General features: G+C 34.6%; 1 protein-coding gene and 1 long non-coding RNA gene across 2 annotated transcripts; one reads left to right on the forward strand and one right to left on the reverse strand.

Moving 5' to 3' along the window:
- The first annotated feature begins 1,840 nt into the window (after positions 1–1,840).
- On the forward strand, positions 1,841–2,400 carry LOC120164987. The gene is made up of 2 exons (XR_005519770.1): positions 1,841–2,006; positions 2,100–2,400. It is a non-coding gene; the product is annotated as an uncharacterized LOC120164987 (long non-coding RNA).
- Positions 2,401–3,356: 956 nt separating this feature from the next.
- Positions 3,357–13,546, reverse strand: LOC120165001 (receptor kinase-like protein Xa21). The gene is made up of 6 exons (XM_039174608.1): positions 12,634–13,546; positions 12,103–12,174; positions 9,512–11,464; positions 9,101–9,428; positions 4,006–4,463; positions 3,357–3,523 (listed from the first exon to the last, which is right to left on the reverse strand). Exons 1-6 carry the CDS (start codon positions 13,544–13,546, stop codon positions 3,486–3,488), a joined length of 3,762 nt encoding a protein of 1,253 aa, XP_039030539.1. The 3' UTR covers positions 3,357–3,485.
- Positions 13,547–20,893: the final 7,347 nt, after the last annotated feature.

Below are 20,893 nucleotides of genomic sequence, written 5' to 3' on the forward strand. Positions count from 1 at the left end.
TTAAAATTCTTAAAATTTTATAAATATGTCTCATGACATACAATCATGTATGTCTATATTTATAAGAAGGCTTTGTCACACCCCAAAATTTGAATTTAAATTTATTTTGTCTTAATTTTTGGAGCTAAATTGATATACTTTAGAAGTTTGGGGATCATTCTATAACCTTTAGGAAAATTAGGGGTCTAAACCCTATTTTGCCCAACCTTATTTAGCTAAAAAAAAAGAAAAGTAATAGGGGTTTGGTGGGATTGAACTCTGACTCCTAGTATAGTGACTTAGCCTATTTAAATTTTGGGGTGTGAGCTTAATACTAAAATAAATATTTAAATTATATTTTTTTATCGATCAAGTGTCTAAACTATTTTTTTATTTATCTTAATGTTTAACGTTTTCTTCGTTATTATTTTAAGTGTCTAACATTTTTTCCATTATCATTTTAGGTGCTCAGATATTAACTACTGTTAAAAAATCACGTTAAGTGATACATGTACGTTCTGGTAATTTTGAGAATTTTTATTTAAAATAAAAAATAAAAAATATAATCTTTAAAAACTATTTTTTCAATTTTTTTTAAAAAACCAAAACTTTTAAAACCTTAATTTTAATCTTTTTGCCACCGTCGACCGCCATCAACACTGTCAATCGACTGAACACCCAACGACATGTAACTGGCCAACCACCCACAAACAGAACTTCCATATTTTCGTAACCGATCGAACACTAAATCCCCTTAAATATATAAATTCCTAAACATAAATAGTTAGACCTAATACTCAAATCCCTAACCATATTCCAAAATTTTTATTAAATTGAACCTAAAATATAATTAATTGAAGCATGGGGATGATAGGGAGAGCACAAGTGAAGGGAATGACGGGGAGAGCACCGGCGAAGGGAAGGGGGAATGCAACAGGGTGGGGGTGGCGGTGGGGTTGGAATTGTGCAGAATTTTTTTAAATTTTAAAAATATTTTTTAAAAAGTAAAATTCTCAAAATTATCGGAATAAGACATGTGTCACTTAATGAGGGTTTTAACGACGGTTAATGCTCGAACACCTAAAATGATAACGAATAAAATATTAGACACCTAAAATGGTAACAGAAAAAACGTCAGGTATCAAGATGATGCCGGACAGAATAGTGATTATCCTGCATGCTAGTTCTAACAGAAGTTGCACAAGAGAAAATTCGCCCAAAAATCAGAGAAAAAAGTCTCTAAGGTTTAATAAAATATCATAAAATTAATCAATACCAAAATCAGTTCACAAGCCGGACTGTTATAGCAAAAAAAATCTTGTTTATCGGAATTTTACCAAAAATAGCAAAATCCCGAAAATCACTATAAATTGAAATTCAAAATAAAATAAGCAATCTGCAAAAAATCCGGCCGAAATTAGATTTAAAGTGACTTCCTAATTGACAATCGAAATATTACCATAAATAGTAAAAAATATCTAAATCTATTGATTCGGAGGGAAAACAGCAAAATATGAGGTCGAAAAAAGGCCATATGGAGCGTAGCTCGATGTGGACATCGTGCACGTCGAAAAGAACTTTCCGGATTGAGATCTTATGCGCGATTCTGATACTCGTAGCCAAAGTTATGGCCAAAAGACTGAAACACACACAAAACGGCCCTAACGAGGAACATATTACAATCAATTCTCGCCTTTGCGTTGATCTGCCAACTCATGGTATCTCAGCGCCATTAAGGTGTAATCTGACAGCTCAACATCATATGTCTTGGATCCCCTGCATCACAAGATAAATAAAAAAATAATTTAAACACTTATTTAAAAAATAAACACTTATTTTGATTCCAACCTTATCAGAAACATTGGCCTATTAATAGCAGTGGAGAGGGAGGGGATGCTTAACCCAACGGAGCAAGTGAATAGAAAATATATAAAAAATGAAAGCATTATTTGCGATACTATGCATTCTCCTCGCTTCCGCTCTCTTTATCTCCACTTTCACTATGGCTCGGGAATCGATCGAGAAGGGTAAGGAACGTCAACGCTTTTATTGTAATTTCCAATTAATATAGATCTTTTCTATTGTAATCGGATATATTGATTGGGCTTTCAATTTTGCAGAAAACATCTATGCTCGTCGACTAGGTCAGAGCCCTCAACCTCCTGTTTGCCACTGTCCCAGGTGTAGCCCAGGCTGCCATCCTATTCCGTCTCGATCTTGAATGCTGTGGGAAAACAAAGCCATATTGGTGAAACTGTAATGAAGTATATGGAGATTCCCTAAGATATGTATTGTCTGTGTTTTTTATGCTATTTCTCTCTCTATAAATTGTTCTTTTCAAAGTTTTTAGATTCAAACTATTAATTATACAGTCTGTACGTTATCGATAATTAAAAATAATTCTAAATAAATATAATCTTATAATCATCTCTTTCAGACTATTCTGAAAAAGTTCAGTCATCGAAGCTAGCTTTCATACAATCTTAGATCAATTTAGTTCTTCTCTTGACATAGCAGGGGGTGGAGTGGAAGAGGCTATTTGGTTTTGTTGACTGATTCAATAATAGTGTTAAATTGGATCGAGAGCGCATTACATTGACTATGGAAGTGATGGGGCTTATTCGTGGAAAAAGACCAAGCAATTTCTAGGATTAAACATGTTGGTTTCAACCATGCTCCTCGTTCCAAAAATGAAATGGCGACAAACTTAGCAAAGAGTGGATCGGCCAGAGAAGAGCTGTTCAATGCGTGGTGGTGAACCAAATAGTGTCTCTATTTCTTTGACTATGTTAGATTGGATATTAGTATGACCATAAAATACTTATCAAATACATTCAAAACAAGAAAGACCCTAAAAATGACTAACATATGGTACTTGTATTTTGTAGTTAAAATAACAAATGCCTTCTCATCAAACTCATTCCATATCTGTCAATAACTTGACTTTGATCTCTTCTAGCTTTCTGACAACTTCTTGCATACCAAGCCTTTCATCTGGTATCTCTACTGAACATTCTAAGGCTACTTGCAAAATCAAAAATGCACAATTGTTGGCTGATAAATATTTCCTCCTCGAAAAGCTTACAGAATTTGTCTCCAACTTGGTTCAGCATATATTGTAACGTCTCTTTCACGAAACTCCTCAAGCTCATTTCTTCGGAAAACATTTCATCCGTTGGCTTCTTTCTCATGATCATTTCCATCATAAGAATACCAAAACTATACACATCACCTTTTATTGAAACAATTCCTTCTGATCCATACTCTGTATATGCGTTTATAAAAAAAATTATCAGTATTCAATAAAAGATATGTTATAAATTATCTAAAGAAAAGAAGAGGCCTCACCTGGTGCCATATATCCAAAGGTTGCAAGGGTCACGGTTTGGATCATTGAAACCTTTTCACATAAGAGTTTTGCGATTCCGAAATCACTCAAATGTGCAACCATATCTTCATCTAATAGAACATTGCTGGGCTTTAAATCGCTATGAACCACTGGTGTTTTAAGACCATGATGAAGATATTCCAGAGCAGATGCAACATCTATCAGTATGTTCAGCTTTTGTTGGATATCCAGAAAATGATTGTTGGAATACAACCATTTATCAAGGCTCCCATTAGGCATAAACTCAAGTACCAAGGCTTTGAAATCATGATTAGTAGAGCACTGACCGATGATTTTGGTTAAATTCCGGTGACGGATGTTGTGAAGAACTTCACATTCAACGTCATAGCTCTTGGAGGCTCCTTTTAGCTCTAACTTGAAGACTTTTACAGCAAATGTCATTCCATCTGGGAGAGTCCCTTTATATACTGAACCATAGCTCCCACTACCAAGCAATCTGCTATCATTGAATCCATTAGTAGCTTGATGAAGCTCTCGATATAAAAATCGTCTCCACATTCCTAAAGGTAGGAAGTCTTCTTGAGTTTCCAATGTTTCTTTCTTCTTCCTAGTTCGGAAGACAATGACAATTAGAGCCACCACCAAAATTGTAGAGGCAATCGGCAGTGCTACAGCTACATATCTTATGAGCTTACGTCTTGCCTTGTTATTTCTAAGAGGTGTAGTTATGCAGCTTGGAACATGAAATCGGGCTGCACCACACAATGCTCCATTCCCCTTAAATGATTCGATCGAGTAGTTTCTGAACGTTCCTCCACCAGGAATTTCTCCTTGAAGTCTATTGAAAGAGACATTGAAATATTTGAGAAAACGGAGTTTCTCCAAGGACCTGGGAATTTCTCCGGATAGAATATTTCTCGACAAATCCAAGGATTCCAAGCCCCGCAAGTCACCAAATGAATCAGGAATAGAACCTGTGATTCTATTATTGGATAAGGAAAAATAAGAGAGGTCATCGAGTTCTGCCACTCCAATAGGGATATCACTCGAGAACTGATTGTTCGACAAATCCATGATATTCACAACTTTCCAGTTTCCAATATCAATTGGAAGAGGACCGGTGAGAGAATTTAAACTTCAATTACGCACAAAAATTGAAGTTGAATTATCAATCGTGGCCACTTCCACAACCATAAATGCAAAAAGAAATAATTGGATGCGATGGTGGAGAAGTTGGTAATTTCACATGAAGAATTCATTGCCTTCAGAAAAAATTCCAAGGGAAAACTGAAGTGCATCTGCAAGAGCTGGATAAACAAGTGAGCCAATTAGCTCAAAATATGGGCAGACTTGAGTCGTAGGGAAGACTACCTTCTCAAACGGAGTCAAACCCGAGAGAGAATGTTAGTGCTATTACACTCCGAAGCGAAACAATTATCAATCCAGAAGTCCCAGAAGAGGAGGTCGTAAATTCCAAAGAAAAGAAAGACACGCCACAAGCCAACGATCAAGGTATGACTTCTTCACCTTTGTCTTCTTCTTTTTCTTCTAAAAAATGCTCTTCCTCCTTTTTCTCATTCTCCCCATGAAAATGCACCACCCTTCGTATCAAGATTGTTGAGCCGTGATAAAAGAGCCGAGGAGAAAGAAATTATAGAAATATTTCAGAAAGTACAAGTTAACATACCTCTCCTCAAATTTATTCGACAAGTTTTGAGGTATGCCCTATTTTTTAAAGAACTTTGTACCACAAATATGAGATTGATTGGTCAAGAGAAGGTGAATATGAGAGCATGTTTTTGTGGTCTGGAAACGGAAGCTGCCGCCAAAGATGAAGGATCAAGGTATGTTCGTCATACCTTGTAAAAATAGGTTATTTCCCAATTAAACGTGCAATGTGTGATTTAGGAGCCTCTATTAACATTATGTTTCTTTCTATTTATAAAATGATTACTAACGAGCCTTTGAAAAAATAAGAGTGACTATACAGTTGGCAGACCTCTCTGTCATCTACCCGAAATGAGTGCTCGAAAACATTTTAGGAAGGGTCTATATTATTATTATTCCTAATGACTTTTATGTAATTGATATGGAAAATGACGGGACAAATACTTGTTCTGAAGTACTATTGGGCCGACCCTTCCTAAGCACCGCGCATACAAAAATCGATGTAAAAAGCGGTATATTGACTATGGAGTTTGATGGTGAGGTCTTCAAATTCGATGTTTATAAGGCTATGAAATACCTAGATCGAGTTGAAAGAATTAATTTTTTCGATATTGTTGATCCTTTAATTGATGAGTTTATTGAGGCTAATTTTTCTTATAATATTTGTAGGGATTTTGAACTTTGCTGCAGAGACGAAGAAATGGAGTTTAAAAAATTTCGATTAATTCTAATTTGATTTTACTTTTGTCTAATACTAAAATGTTACCTTTCTATTTTGCAGGCACCTGAGTTAGATATAAAAAAATTACCGGAGCATTTGAAATATGCCTTTTTAGGTGAAAATGAGACTTTACCCGTAATCATCTCAAACAAGTTATCTGAAGTTGAAGAAAAGGCATTAGTGAAGGTGTTGCATGCATAAGGAAGCCATAGGATGGACAATTGGAAACATCAAAGGGCTTAGTCCCTCGACCTGAATATACAAAATAAAAAATTGAAGAATGAGCAAATCCATCACGAGAAGGCAACATCGATTAAATCCACCAATGATGGAAGTAATAAAAGAAGACATTCAGAAACTTCTTGATGCCGACATAATCTATCCAATTTCAGATAGTAATTGGGTAAATCCAATATGTAGTTCCCAAGAAAACGAGAGTTACAATAATTGAAAATCAAGAAAGGGACTTAGTACCAACAAGAGTTCAAAACTGATGGCGAGTTTGCATTGATTATAGGAAGTTGAACTCTCTCACTAGAAAAGATCATTTCAATCTTCCCTTTATAGATCAAATGATTGAGAGATTAGATGAGAAAACTCATTACTATTGTCTTTATGGTTTTTCATGTTTTTCCAAATCCCAGTGGCGTCTGGAGATTAAGAAAAACTACTTTTACTTTTCCATTTGACACTTTTGCATATCGTCGGATGCCTTTTGGTCTTTTTAATGCACCGGCTACCTTCCAGAGATGTATGCTGAGCATCTTTTCCGACTATGTAGAAGAGGGCATCAAAGTCTTCATGGATGACTTCACGGTATAAGGTAATGCTTTTAATGAGTGTCATGATAATTTAACTAAAGTGCTTCAGAGATGCCTAGAATTTAATATTGCTTGAACTATAAAAAATGTCATTTTATGGTTGATAAGGAATTAATTCTAGGCCATATTGTTTTATCTCATGGTATTGTCGTTGATAAAGAAAAACCAGATGTTATACGTTCATTACCTTACCCTACAACTGTGAGGGAGGTTCGATCCTTTCTTGGCCAACGCAGGTTTTTACCAGAGATTTATTAAGGATTTTTCAAAGTTTGCGCAGCCAATGTGTGATTTACTACAAAAAGATAAAGTCATTTGATATGCTTAAAGAGAAATTGATCACGACACCAATCGTTAAAGCTCTAAATTGGAATTACGATTTCGAGCTTATGTGTGACACATTGGATACAAGTATTGGAGCCGTTCTTGATCAAAGAATCCGAAAAGAACCATATGTTACCGTCTACGCTTCACAGACTTTAGATTCAGCTCAAAAAAATTACTCCAATGAAAAAGAATTACTTTCTATTGTTTTTGCTTTAGATAAGTTTAGATCTTATTTATTAGGAACTAAAGTGGTTGTTTTTCTAATCATGCAACTTTAATGTACCTGATGAGTAAAAAATAGGCGAAACCAAGACTTATCTGATGGATCCTTCTTTTCAAGAGTTCAATTTAGAAATAAAGGACAAGAAAGGATGCGAGAACCTTGTTGCAGATCATTTGAGCCACATTATGCTTTCCTTAACCGGTCCATCACTTCGAGAAGAATTCCCAGAGGAGCATCTGATGTTGGCGTAAAAATCAATTCCTTGGTATGTGGACATGGTAAATTATCTGGCCACAGGTAAATTGCCTCTAGATTTACATAAGTCTGAAATTAAAAGGTTAAAGCAAAATTCCATATTTTATGTTTGGGACGATCCTTATTTGTGGAAGCAATGCTTGGATCAGGTAATTAGACGTTCATTGCTAAGGAAGAGGTAAATTCTATACTTAATTTATGTCACTCTTATTCAAAATATTTTTAGGATTTATCTTTTTTAATTTTTAGTATAATTTAGGGTTTTAAAGGCTATAAATACCCTCTTAAAGTAAGTCTATTTCATCATTTTTTTTCTTCAGAATTATCGAAAATATTTATTCTCTTGTTCTTTGTTTTTCTTGTTTATTTTTAAAAAATTTCTTTAGCTTTACTTTGTTCATTTCTTTTATGTTCTCATTTTCAAAAAAGAAAAAGAAAAGAAAGAAAAGAAGAAGCTAAGTATGACTCTTGTCATGCTTAGATAATTTTCTTCTAAGTCGAGGGCAAAAACGATGATTCAATTGTAACATGAGTATTGAATAGCACTAAAGTAACTTCGGATACATTTCTCACTTCTCTGCACTTATTTCAAATCAAAACAATTTCTAAAACCAAAGATAGGCGATGGTCGGAATATTGTTGCGACTAAACATGTGGTAGGAAAGATCGGCTAATTGATAGCACATTTGACTTCCTGGGAACACAATTAGCAAGTTGTTTCTAAAGATGAGATTGAGGTCAGAAACGGTTTTAATTGAAAGAACCATCAATGCCAATTTTTATGCACTTAAAAGATTTTGGTCTACAACACTGTTGTTACCTAGATCAATTTCCAACGCCGAGATCAAAGAATTACGCTTGGGGTATTCGATATACAAAGCTAGTCGCAAGGATTTGTCCTTGTAGAAAAAGTAACCGACGTGAATCCCTAAGAGTAAATCTTGTTCGATGATTCGAAGAAGTTGAGTCAGAGCTAACGCCCAAAGCTGGTTTTTCCAATTAAGGTTCCATGTTCTATTTTTCTACACTTTCTTTAAACCTATTTTCCTCTTAATTTTTCTTTACAATTCTTTACTTTTTACTTATTTTATTCTCCAACTACACAATTCCCCCATTTCATTTCTTTCAACTCCAATACACGCCAAGGTCCAAAGTCAAGAACAAAGAATTTCTCTTTAGTCTTTGTAGGATCGACCCTTACTTCTCCTATACTATATTTAATTTCCTTATTTTTTGAGAAGAATGAATTTATTTTGACGTGAAAAACAACATTCGTCAGTTTGGTATCCGTTTAGAGTTTTTCTTAGCCTATTGATAGCGCAGAGACCCTACAAAAGCAGTTGCTCGAATCTAGGACTTCTAAGGAGAACAATATTTCATTTTACTATCGAGACCATTCAATGGATTCTAATGGATGAGATTAAAGCAGCTGAACAGGGGGTGATTCTAGCAGAAAACAGTAAATATGAGAATGTCATTTTGGAAACTGATTCTTTAGAAGTGTTTCTCTAGTCTTACATGAAAAGATTACAAGGTTAGATGGAGAAATATGCCTGTAGTTTTTTATATTAAACAAATGTTGCAGAAAATACATGAGGTGAATATTAGATTGGATATTAGTATGACCATAAAATACTTATCAAATACATTGCTTCAAAACAAGAAAGACCCTAAAAATGACTAACATATGGTACTTGTATTTTGTAGTTAAAATAACAAATGACTGATCATCAACTCATTCCATATCTGTCAATAACTTGACTTTGATCTCTTCTAGCTTTCTGACAACTTCTTGCATATCAAGCCTTTCATCTGGTATCTCTACTGAACATTCTAAGGCTACTTGCAAAATCAAAAATGCAGAATTGTTGGCTGATAAATGTTTCCTCCTCGTAATGCTTACAGAATTTGTGTCTCCAACTTGGTTCAGCATATATGGTAACGTCTCTTTCACGAAACTCCTCAAGCTCATTTCTTCGGAAAACATTTCATCCGTTGGCTTCTTTCTCATGATCATTTCCATCATAAGAATACCAAAACTATACACATCACCTTTTATTGAAACAATTCCTTCTGATCCATACTCTGTATATGCGTTTATAAAAAAAATTATCAGTATTCAATAAAAGATATGTTATAAATTATCTAAAGAAAAGAAGAGGCCTCACCTGGTGCCATATATCCAAAGGTTGCAAGGGTCACGGTTTGGATCATTGAATCCTTTTCACATAAGAGTTTTGCGATTCCGAAATCACTCAAGTGTGCAACCATATCTTCATCTAATAGAACATTGCTGGGCTTTAAATCGCTATGAACCACTGGTGTTTTAAGACCATGATGAAGATATTCCAGAGCAGATGCAACATCTATCAGTATGTTCAGCTTTTGTTGGATATCCAGAAAATGATTGTTGGAATACAACCATTTATCAAGGCTCCCATTAGGCATAAACTCAAGTACCAAGGCTTTGAAATCATGATTAGTAGAGCACTGACCGATGATTTTGGTTAAATTCCGGTGACGGATGTTGTGAAGAACTTCACATTCAACGTCATAGCTCTTGGAGGCTCCTTTTAGCTCTAACTTGAAGACTTTTACAGCAAATGTCATTCCATCTGGGAGAGTCCCTTTATATACTGAACCATAGCTCCCACTACCAAGCAATCTGCTATCATTGAATCCATTAGTAGCTTGATGAAGCTCTCGATATAAAAATCGTCTCCACATTCCTAAAGGTAGGAAGTCTTCTTGAGTTTCCAATGTTTCTTTCTTCTTCCTAGTTCGGAAGACAATGACAATTAGAGCCACCACCAAAATTGTAGAGGCTATCGGCAGTGCTACAGCTACATATCTTATGAGCTTACGTCTTGCCTTGTTATTTCTAAGAGGTGTAGTTATGCAGCTTGGAACATGAAATCGGGCTGCACCACACAATGCTCCATTCCCCTTAAATGATTCGATCGAGTAGTTTCTGAACGTTCCTCCACCAGGAATTTCTCCTTGAAGTCTATTGAAAGAGACATTGAAATATTTGAGAAAACGGAGTTTCTCCAAGGACTTGGGAATTTCTCCGGATAGAATATTTCTCGACAAATCCAAGGATTCCAAGCCCCGCAAGTCACCAAATGAATCAGGAATAGAACCTGTGATTCTATTATTGGATAAGGAAAAATAAGAGAGGTCATCGAGTTCTGCCACTCCAATAGGGATATCACTCGAGAACTGATTGTTCGACAAATCCATGATATTCACAACTTTCCAGTTTCCAATATCAATTGGAAGAGGACCGGTGAGAGAATTTGAAGACAAGTTCAGGATCAGGATAGTAGTAAGCCCTGTCAAGGTTGAAGGTATTGAAGAAGAAAACATATTAGAGCCAAGGAGTAGTTGCCTCAAAGAAATGAGATTACCCAAGCAAGCAGGTATCGGTCCAGACATTTTGTTGTTCGACAAAACCAAGAATCCCAACTTGTTTAGCTGACATAACTCAGAGGGGATCGGTCCTTCTAACTGATTGTCCCCAAGAGAAAGACTTTGCAGCTCTTTTAATCCTCCGATGGTAGTAGGAATCACCCCTGTCAATTTATTGTCACCAAACTTTATGTCTATCAAGTGACTCAAGTTGCCAAATCCACTCGGGATGCTGCCGCTGATGTTGCACTTTGAAGCAGAGAATCTCTGAAGAGAATCCGAGAGATTTCCGACCAAACCTGGAAGTTCACCACTGATCAATACGTTGTCGCTGAAGTCCAAGACTTCCAAGCCTCTACAATTTGTCAAAGAATAAAGAAAGCTCAATCTTGAAGAAGTGAGATTATTAACATCCAAGTTGAGTCTCTTCAAATTTCTCAGATTGCCAAGAGTGTCGGGGATGGACCCTGAAAAGAAATTATGAGAGATGTCGAGAGTAGTAAGCTGAGAGGCATTGGAAATGGACATTGGGAATGGACCAACGAGTCGATTATTTGCAAGATATAACTCCTCCAGGTTGGGAAGCCAAAGCCCCGTGTTTGATGGAAGACTGCCCGAGAGCTGATTACTTTCAAAAGAAATGGTAGACAGAGTCGACATATTAAATATAACGGGAGGAATTTGACCAACAAAAATTATTATCTCCCGCACTAAAAAATTCCAGATTCTTTAGGTTGCCAATCTGCTCTGGTATTGTACCTGACATAAATTTTATCAAACAAATACATAACTACAAATAGATAGAATTTAGAATAAAAGAACTATACTATCTGTTATGATTATGAATTTATCAAAACACGAATAAAAGTTTAGTCTATATATATAGGATGGGTTTGTCGTGCTCGATGAGCACCTCTAAGCATCATTAACGATGAGTATCGTTGAGCACCATTAATTTAATTTATAAAAATTTAAAATTCTAAAAGACTCAACGTATAATTATAAATTAGTTAAAATTTAAAGGTAAATTATTTAAAATAAAATATTAATATTACATTATTTTTCATAATTTTTTTAACAATAAAAAATATAATTTACCTTTAAAAATTATTTAAAAATTATGGAAAATAATGTAATTAATATTTTATTTTAAATAATTTAACTTTAAATTTTTAACTTATTTATAATCACACATTGAGTCCTTTAAAATTTTAAAGTTTATAAATTAAATTAATGATGTTCAGCAGTGCTCCTCGAACATCGTAGAATTAGAATTTTACCTGTATATATGTATTAAAAAAATATAAATTAAGAGAAAAAATGGAAAGTATTTTTTACCCATTTATACCTGTGAAGTTGTTACGAGAACAATCGATCATTTTGAGAAGAGTCAGATTCACAATCTTTTCTAGAATTCCACCTGAAATTAAAAAAAAACAATCGCAAATCAAATTACAAACCTTTTTTTTATTATTTTTCTTTGATTTTGTATTTAAAGTATCTCACTTTTTATTATATTAGTCTATTTTTCATTTATAATTAAAATTTTCTAACTATATATGTTCATTCATGTAATAAACAAATCTAATTTCTTTTAATTCTTTTAATAATTAGGCTAAACTACCTATTTAGTCACCAGCCTATTCTTATAATTTCTTTTTAGTCACTCAACTATTTTTTTTTTCAAAATCATACCTAACGCTATGTTCTTGTTTCGTTTTAGCCACCCACCGTTAAAAATAAATAGTAATATTGATGTGTCATAATAATGTAATGCCATATCATCATTAAAAAATGAAAAAAATTGATGCGTCAACGGTTTTGTGTATTTTTAACATTAGATGACCAAAAAGTAATATGAAGTATGAGTGTACATTACCTTGAAAGTTGTTATCACCAATAAAGAAGAATTGAAGCATGTTTAAATTCCCAATTTCAACTGGTAGACTCCCCTCCAATTGGTTAGTTGACAAGGACAGTAATTGTAACTTTCTGCACTTGAATAAACTGCTTGGAATTCTACCAGAAAGCCTGTTAACACTCGACGAAAATTCTTTCAAATTCGGAAGACGATCGAACATATCGTCTGGAAAATGGCCAGTGAGATTATTGAAGTTGAAATTGAGGAGTTCAAGCCAAGGCAAATCGATTGGAACAAAGGGTAAGGAACCGGTGAACATATTAGTCCCTAGATCAATAATTTGCACCGAAGATATATTGAAGATGGAGGATGGTATTGAACCCGAAAGCTGGTTCCCATACAAGCTCAACTCCTCTACCTTTGACAAATAGCCTAAAGAGAATGGGATAACACCATTGAAGTTGTTATAGTACAGACGCAACACCCGAAGCTCAGTTAATGATCCTAACCACGATGGGATTTCTCCACTGAAGCTGTTGTTGCCGAAGTCTATATGTTTCAGCCGGTGCAGATTTGATAACTGGACTGGTAATCTTCCATGAAAACTGTTTTCTGTGATGGAAATAAGAGAAAGGAATGATAGATTTCCTAAGTGGGGTGGGAGGGTGCCTACAAGTCCCAACCCAGTAAGGTTTAGAGCTGTGACTCTGCGGTGGTTGGATCCGCAGATGACACCAAACCAATTGCAGACAGGGGAAGAAGATGACCAATTGGTTGCCAACACATTTTGAGGATCGTGGATAACATGGTCTTTGAATGCGAGAAGGGCCGACTGGTCTGTAAGAATGGTGGTTAAGTTCATGGAGAAAGAAGGCAGAGAAAAATGGAAGAAGATGATAAGAAGAGTTAAGATGAAAAAAGTGTTCCCCATTTGATTTTGGGTGGTTGAGTCAAGCCACCAAGGAAGGCACCAGTTTGATATCTAGATAACTCATTCTTTATACACACTAGAGTGGACCCATGCATTGCAGCACTAATTATTGATTTTTTTTTAACTCAATCCATCAAATAATTTTTCATCTATAATTGTATGGTATTATCGACTGTCATCGTAAATCCAGAAATTAAAAAATATGATCAGAAAATTTAATATTCTTTTTCGTAAAAATAATAGATATGTAAAAATTTTGTTTTTTTATTTTCCCTTAACTTTTTAAATTAAATTTCATTTTTTTTCTAAATAAGAGTATGCACTTATCCCAATTATGTGGATTTGCAAGGAGTTGACTTTACAAGTTTCTAAAATGACATTCTTTGACTTTGATGCTTGGAAAAACATTTAAGTGGTGGATGTATATGGCCTGAAAAGTGGGTAACTGCCCACCCAGGAATTTTCTAAAATATAAAATCTTTTTATAAATTTTCAAATTTTTTCATTTAATTATTCATTTTATTGATTATGTTTATCTTAAATTTTTATTGTGCTAACCTTAAAATTATAAAGTATTCAATTGCAAAAAAAAATTATATTATAAATATAAGCGTGCCTACTTTAAAAAAATTTATAGACCTATCACTTACAACCCTACATTTAAACTAAGAACGACTACCCCAAGCTATCGACTCAAAAGAAAAAACTCTCAATTATTTGATAATGAATTTTTAAAATTTAAGACTTAAATATTCTATAATAGTCAGTGCTCGAACTTAACACCTCTACAGATAATGATCATCCTTTTAATTATTAGTATCATTTTATTCGTACTTAATTTATGAAGGATATAATGTTTTAAGATTATGATATATGATAAAAAAATAACATTTTCATCACGAGAAAAGTAAAGAATTACGTGGAAATATATATATATATATATATATATTAATATTCAAGCTGCTTAACCTATTTTTTTATCGATGACACTTTAGAAAATTTAAACATATGTCAACTTTTTAAATTTTCGAACTATAAATTAAAATTATATAAAAATAAAAAATGATTCGATTCCAAATAAAATTGAAACCAAATTTCGACATGGTGGACTTGTTATCAGAATTCTAAACACGGTTTGGAAGATTGAACACAGAAATTTCCACACCCAAAAATTCAACAACTGAACACGGAAAATCCACACAAAATTCAACCTTGATATTTTAATATTGAAAATTGAGGATTTAAAACCTACAAATTTCTAAACCAATTAAGTGTTTGGAAAACTGAAAATGAAGTTTGTATTGATAATATTGAAAATTAAAAATCTAGACATTATCTTGGGAGAAGGGATTAAGTTCAAGAATTAACTATCTTGGGTGGCCAAAATAATAAATTTCTACTAAAATGTTAATGTCTTAAAAGCTAGAAAATAATTTAGGTGGTTTACCTAATATTATTATGATGCAAATGAATAGAATGTTCGATGAATTATTCGTGAACAGTTCATATAACCTTCGTTTAATATAAACGAGTTTAATCAAATTTTACAAATAGAGGTATGTTCGGTTCGTTTATGTTCACGAACAAACTCATTTATCAACTCGTTTATTAGCTTGTTTAATTTGTTCTCCTTTTTTATATATATTTTAATATTTTAAATATTGATAAAGATAGAGACTAAATTCGTATTTTTTACAAGTTGAATTTGTTCCGGTTCACGCTCATCACGATCATGATAAAATTTAAAATCTGTTTTAGCGTGAATCATATGCGTCTTCCGTTAATTCATATAACAGTTTGGGTATAGATAAGTTTCGTCAAATAATATGAGACTATAAATACATCAAATTAGTTGATAAATGATTAAAATATCATTTCTTTGAAATTATAATTATAATTAAAATTACTGTGGTGTTCATTTTGTTTCTTTACTAAAATCTTGTGAAATTATATTTTGAATTTTCTTCTCTCAATTGATTCTAAGTTTTTCCAAGTGAGAGAATAAACCAAAGCGACCGCAGTTGGGTTTACTTTGTCATCTTCTTGTACAAAATTGGTGTTGTGGAATACGACTATCGAATAGAGCAAAATCGTAACTGATAATTTGAGAAAATAAAATGAAGATAAAGAATACACAAATTTTACGTGGAAAACCCCTAAATAATATAGGGTAAAAACCACGGGCAACGGTAGAAGAATTTCACTATGAGAAAATAGGAATTATAATCTTTCTCGATCTAACAAGGAGAAAACAATGACAATTCTCTCTTGATAAAAGGGAGAAAACAACTCTCAAGAAAACTCTCTAAATTCTCTAGTATTATGAGAAAGCTAGAATGATTTGGGATTGTTTTGAAGCTAAATGGGTTAGGGTATTTATAGTTGAAGCTTAAGGACTAATCTTGTAAATACCCTAAAGTACAATGACTAAAATTGATATTTTACCATTACTCAATTTCAACAAAAATTAGGTGCCTAATATTTTTACTTTAACTATGCACCATTCGGTGCCTAATTTTATTTAACTTTTAACAATCTCCCACTTGAAGATTTGATTGGAATAATCATATCTTTACAACATTCTTTCTACCTTGTACTTTCATGTTGCTTGCGTTTCTGACAGGCCACAAGAGGATCGACACCAGGTAAATTTATCAGCATTGATCGCCTTCGTCATGAAATATGTTATGTTGTCTTTGGTATGGATCTTCTGCATATCTACTGTCCCTTCTTCCACCTTTTCACGAATGAAGTGGTACTGAACTCGTATGTGTTTTGTTCTTGAATGAAATGTTGGATTCCTTGCTAGATGCAATGCGCTTTGACTGTCACAAAACAGAGAGACATACTCTTGATTGTGCCCAAGCTCCTCCAATAGCATCTTCAACCAAATTGCTTCTTTACTGGCTTGTGTAGCTGCTAAATATTTTGCTTCTTTTGTGGATGTAGCCACAACTGACTGCAATTTTGAAACCCAGCTTATAGCTCCACCAGCAACTTTGAACACATATCATGTAGTAGATTTGCTTTTATCCAAATCCCCTGCATAGTCAGAATCAACATACCCATTGATAAGTAAATTTGATCTTCCGTAACATAATGCAACATTTGAGGTCCTTTTGATGTATCTCAAAACCATCTTTACTTTATTCCAATGCTCTTTGTCTGGATTCGCCATGTACCGACTAACCACTCCCACTGCTTGTGCAATATCTGGTCTTGTGCATATCATAGTGAACATTAAACTTCCCACTGCTGATGTATACGGTACTCGAGACATCTCCATCCTCTCTTATTCACTGCTAGGACTCATACTGGAGGATAATTTGAAGTTAATAGGAAGAGAGGTAAAAATTGGCTTACAATCTTGCATGTTGAATCGTGACAATATCTTTTTCAAGTAATTCTTTTGTGAAAGTCAAATCTTCATATTACTTCTGTCTCGGTAAATTTGCATCCCTAGAATCTTGTTTGCTGATCCCAAGTCCTTCATTTCAAATTCACTAGCCAGTTGTGCCTTTAATTCTTCAATATGATCTTTGTTGGGTCCTGCAACCAACATGTCATTCCACATACAACAGCAATATAAAAAAATCGTTATCACCAAACCTCTTGAAATAAGCACAAGGGTCTGCATTAAGTTTGTTGTATCCAAGGCACATAATGAAGGAATCAAATCTCTTATACCAACACCTCGGTGCCTGCTTTAAATCGTACAGAGATTTGTTCAAATTGCAAACCAAGTTCTTCTTTTCGTCTTCTTCAAAACCTTCAGGATGGAGCATATAAATCTCTTCTTCAAGATTTCCATGAAGAAAAGTTTTTTAACATCTAGCTGCTCTAGATGTAAGTTCAATGTGGCACACATTGTCAAGACTACTCGAACTGTTGTTAGTCGAACCACAGGAGAATTTTTTTTTATTGAAATAAATACCTTCTTTTTGAGCATATCCTTTGACCACCAGTCTTCCACGATACCTCTCCACTTGATCGTCACCATTTCGATTGATTTTGAAGACTGAAGACCCGTTTGTTACCAATTGGCTTCATTCCTTGTGGTAGTGGCACAAGGTCTCATGTATTATTTTTATGAAGGGATTCAATTTCTTCTTGCATCGCCATCATCCACAGTGAAACATCTGAGCTGTTTATTGCCTCCTGGTATGTTGATGGCTCACTGTTCTCTGTTAAAAGGCAGTATGCAATATTTCCTTCTATAACATAATTTGAGTGCCAATTGGGACGTCTTCTCACACGATCAGGTTGACGAGTTGTTGGAGCTTCAGAACTCTCTGATTCTTGTTCATCATGTGATGGTTCTGCTTCAGAAGAATCTCCTTGTTCAACCTCATTTTCCACATGTATCTATGTAGTCTCTGACTTTTCAGTGCTATCATCTTCTTCTTTTCTTTATAGTTTATCTTCTACAAAGATAACATCCTTGCTAATGATCACTTTACGGGAAGTGGGATCCCACAAGCGATACCCCTTTACTCCATCAACATACCCCAAGAATTTGCATTTCCTGGATTTTGGATCCAACTTCGAAATTTCTTGGGAGTTGTACATCACGTACACAATACTTCCAAATACATAGAGGTTTGAATAATCAGTTGGTTTACCAGTCCACATCTCCATTAGTGTCTTCAGCTCTATTACAGTTGATGGAGTTCGATTCACCAAATAACATGCGATATTGTCTGCTTCTGCCCAGAATGATTTTTCTAGGCCTGCATCCCTCAATATTGCTCTTGTTCTTTCTAAGAAGGTTTTGTTCATCCGCTCTGCCACTCCATTTTGTTGAGGAGTGTTCACCACTGTGAACTGTCTTTTGATGCATTATTTCCTGCAAAAGTCATCAAATTCTTCACTTGTGTATTATCCTCCATTATCTGTTTTGAAACACTTGATCTTATTTCCAGAATCAAGTTCCACCCGTGCTTTTAAGTTTTTGAAAGTTGAAAACACATCTGACTTCTTCTTAATAGGGTACACCCAACATCTCCTGGAGTAGTCATCAATAAATGAGACAAGGTATTTTGCTCCGCCTAGGGATGTAACTGGTGCTTGTCATATGTCAGAATGAACCAATTCTAGAACATTTTTCCTCTAGAATTTGACGTGTTGAATTTCAACCGGTGCTCCTTACTTGTTATGCAATGCTCACACAAAGTAAGTGATACATTTGTTAAGCCTGAAAGTAGCTTTTGCTCCACAAGGACTTTCATTCCTTGTTCTGACATGTGTCCAAGTTTCTGATGCCATAGCATTGTAGAATCTGAACTACACGAGGCAACAGAGGCTTCTGCTTCTAGCAAAGTCTTTCTCTTCAGCATGTACAAGTTTGCTGTTATCTTTTCGCCTTTCATCACCACAAACGCTCCACGGAACACCTTCATGATTCTTTTTCATTTTTTCAACCTTGCTTGAATTATTATCCAACAATCCGTAGGATAATAAATTTTTCTTCAGGCCTTTCACGTGCTTCACATCTCGAACAACTTTAATTGTTCCATCATACATCTTTAATTTGATGGTTCCCACACCAACGATCTCTAAGGCATGATCATTGCAACTATACACAGATCCTCCTGAGACAGGTTCATAATGATGGAACCATTCTCTTCTTGAGGTCATGTGATATGTTGCTCCTGAATCAATGAGTCATATATCTGCAAATCTTTTTCTACCTTCCACGGTGGTTGACGCTTCACAGCATAGAGCATCTCCATCATCTGAAGTGTTTGCGGTATTGCCTTGTGGATTAGTGTTTTTATTTAGACTCCAACAATCCTTCTTCAAGTGACCCTTCTTTCCACAGTTGTAGCACTTTAAATTCTTCTTGCTTCTCGACTTCGATCTACCATGTTTGTGACTGTTGTTTTGGCCACGTTATGTTGATCTTCCTATCATCGTTGTCAACGCTTCTGCTTGTTGCATATTTACTTGTTTGTCTTCCTTGTTCTTTCACCGATTTTTTTCTTGTAGAACAACAGCTGCAACGTCATCGAATACTAAACTGGTGACATTACCGTTTGTCAAGTTGATGATGAGTTGATAATACGAATTCAGTAGACTTTGAAGTAGAAGTTCAACACGTTCTTGTTCTCCTATTTTACACCTTAAGGATGCAAGATGAGAAAATAAAGTGTTTAGTGTGTTTAAGTGTTCCGTCACTGAAGTAGATTCTGACATACGGAGAGTGTATAATTTCCTCTTAAGGAAAATTTTATTGTGCAACGATGTGGCCTCGTACAGTTTGGTGAGATGATCTCATATCTCCTTAGTTGTCTTCTTCTCCTCGATGCTTGACAATACTTCATCTGCTAATGCTAGATGAAAGTTTGCCATAGCATTCTCATCCATCTCGTTCCATTTGCTGTCATCTATGAAATCCACCGGTCTTTCACTGATAGCTGCTAGGCAACCGTCTTTCCTCAGGATGGCCTTCATCTTTAATTTCCACAATGAGAAATTTCTCCCATTGAACTTTTCAATATCAAATTTCATTGCCATAGCTTCTATTACGGATAGCTCCCACTATTTCACTATCGTGAATAGTTCTCTGGAACCTTCAAAGAATGAGTAATACCTTTTTACTTTCTTATGTTGGAGGATCCACCTTTTGGTAGCAACCACAAAAACAATAAGCATATATTACACATTCAAATATGGCTCGGATACCAATTGTTGAGGAATACGACTATCGAATAAAGCAAAATTGCAATTGATAATTTGAGAAAATAAAAATGAGAAGACACAAATTTTACGTGGAAAATCCCTAAATAATATAGAGTAAAAACCACGGGCAACAGTAGAAGAATTTCACTATGAGAATATAAGAATTACAATCTCTCTCGATCTAACAAGGAGAAAACAATGACAATTCTCTCTTGATAAAAGAGAGAAAACAACTCTCAAGAAAACTCTCTAAATTCTCTAGTATTGGGAGAAAGCTAGAATGATTTGGGATGATTTTGAAGCTAAATGGGTTAGGGTATTTATAGTTGAAGCTTAAGGACTAATCTTGTAAATACCCTAAAGTACAATGACTAAAATTAAAATTTTACCATTACTCAATTTCAACAAAAATTAGGTGCCTAATTTTTGAGTTTGACTATGCACCCTTCGGTCCCTAATTTGGTGCCTAATTTTATTTGACTTTTAACAATTGGGTCATGAATTCATTGTCTTCCATGGAAATTTCTTCACTCCTCCCTCTGTCAATTACCTTCGAAAAGTAGTATGGTTTTCATTTTACTCGAAACATTGGCCTACAAAGTGATTAGTGATAATATTATTCAAAATGAAATCTTTATTTGTGATATTATTATGCATTCTCCTCGC

This window comes from Hibiscus syriacus, unplaced genomic scaffold, assembly GCF_006381635.1.
Source record: "Hibiscus syriacus cultivar Baekdansim isolate YM2019G1 unplaced genomic scaffold, ASM638163v2 tig00111565_pilon, whole genome shotgun sequence".
Taxonomy (NCBI): domain Eukaryota; kingdom Viridiplantae; phylum Streptophyta; class Magnoliopsida; order Malvales; family Malvaceae; genus Hibiscus; species Hibiscus syriacus.